Source organism: Mirounga leonina, unplaced genomic scaffold (genome assembly GCF_011800145.1).
Source record: "Mirounga leonina isolate KUSES-001 unplaced genomic scaffold, KU_Mleo_1.0 Mir_101795, whole genome shotgun sequence".
Taxonomy (NCBI): domain Eukaryota; kingdom Metazoa; phylum Chordata; class Mammalia; order Carnivora; family Phocidae; genus Mirounga; species Mirounga leonina.
In genome coordinates, this window is record NW_023270209.1 from 1 (window position 1) to 1,597 (window position 1,597).

The 1,597-nt window shown below is 32.3% G+C and overlaps 1 protein-coding gene across 2 annotated transcripts in view; it reads right to left on the reverse strand.

Moving 5' to 3' along the window:
• Nucleotides 1-9: 9 nt before the first annotated feature.
• Nucleotides 10-1,597, reverse strand: part of LOC118014024 (alpha-mannosidase 2-like) — a 26,873-nt gene continuing 25,285 nt past the window's right edge. For both annotated transcript variants that reach the window (XM_035010028.1, XM_035010021.1), the window contains one exon: nucleotides 10-1,247. In XM_035010028.1, coding sequence (XP_034865919.1) covers nucleotides 1,061-1,247 — 187 coding nt within the window. In that variant the 3' untranslated portion in view covers nucleotides 10-1,060. The remainder of the gene's footprint in view (nucleotides 1,248-1,597) is intronic.

Sequence of the window (1,597 nt, forward strand, 5' to 3'; positions counted from 1 at the left end):
TTTTTCAAATATCTAGAAAGGCAGTCAAAATACTATAACTAAAATTTTAATTAACACTTATAATGATTAGTGATATCAGTTGTGGATCAATCTGTAATGTTGACTTTATATGTTGTATACACTTTTAACATATGGGAGGGAGCATTTATTAAAAAAAGAGATTCACTTCTTAAATCTGTATTATAAGAAAATCAGAGCACACTTTAACAATTTTAAAATATTATTGAAGTACACCATTATTGATAGGAAAAAAATCTGGAAGAAATAAATAACTAAGCCATAATGAAACAATAGTCAAAACTCCTTCCCCAACATAGGAATCTCCTCTACAATGATCCTAATGAATGGTTACCCAAACTAGGGCATGATGATGGAAATCTCACTATCACAAAAGGTAAGCCTTTTGATTATTGGGAAGCACTATTTACAAAGTCTCCTGCTGTTCTGAGCTAAAGCCTGTACTCACTGTTTCCAATCCTGCAATGTGAAAATAACTGAGCTTCCCCTCCCTCACTCATCTCACAGACCTTCTAAGAGTTGAAGATGGCTTTGATATCAATACCCAGGCCAACCCTTCTCATCCCAATTCCTTATATCATCTATATATGTCAAAGTTTCTAAGTTCTTCTACTTCCTGGCTATCCTCTAGGCTGAGAACAACTGGATATGAAATAGGATGAAATTAAACTGCTATACAATCAAGTATGGCTCTTTATCTCCTTGGATTATAGCTATGATTTATTTGATACCAAATCCCCGGTCAACAAGGTAACCCCAATTACCACATTATACTTGGGAGAAAACAGAATCAGCTTTATAATAATGTTTTACTACTCCATTTGCAGAAATGCACTGCAATAAAAAGTTAGGACAGCTAGTACATTCTCAATACAATTCTTGAAAAATGCTTTGAATATTGATGTTGTTTTTCTATAGCAATACTTATAAGGGATGTCATTATTGATATGGTCTGATGTACATTAACAATTTCATCAAAGATATAAGCCTATGACCCAAAATTAAAAAAAAATTGTTTTATAATCACTTTTTAATAATTATATTACCTGGTACCATAATCCACAACCACCCAATCCTTTGCAGTTCCTGTGATAGCATCATGATGTTGAAACAGTCCCAAATTTCTTCTGGCTTCTGTCAGTGCCATGTAATGGGATGATGAAAGAAATTTACTTATCTTGTATTTCTGAGCTTGTTTCAGGGCGAAATAGTAAAGAATTTCAGCAGCCCTAATTGTATAAAACAGTCATTAATTCTTATTTCAAAACAAACATTTACTATTTAAAATATGTGGTACTGATACAATTTTTAAATGCGTTTTTTAAAAAATCTACATTTCAGCACAATTGATAAAAAAGATATTGATAATAAACATTCCTATAAAACCATCTAGGTATCCATCTAATATATCTAGATTATCAATCATCAGAGAACATCATGTCTAAATTGATATAAAGGACCCTTGTTCTAGATGGTCCTGGAAAGAAGCCAGTACCCACTGGCAGCGAGATAGGTGTACTTATGTATAACATAGTGGAAAAAAAAAAAAAAAAAAGCTCGAAACAGCAGTAAAAAGTGG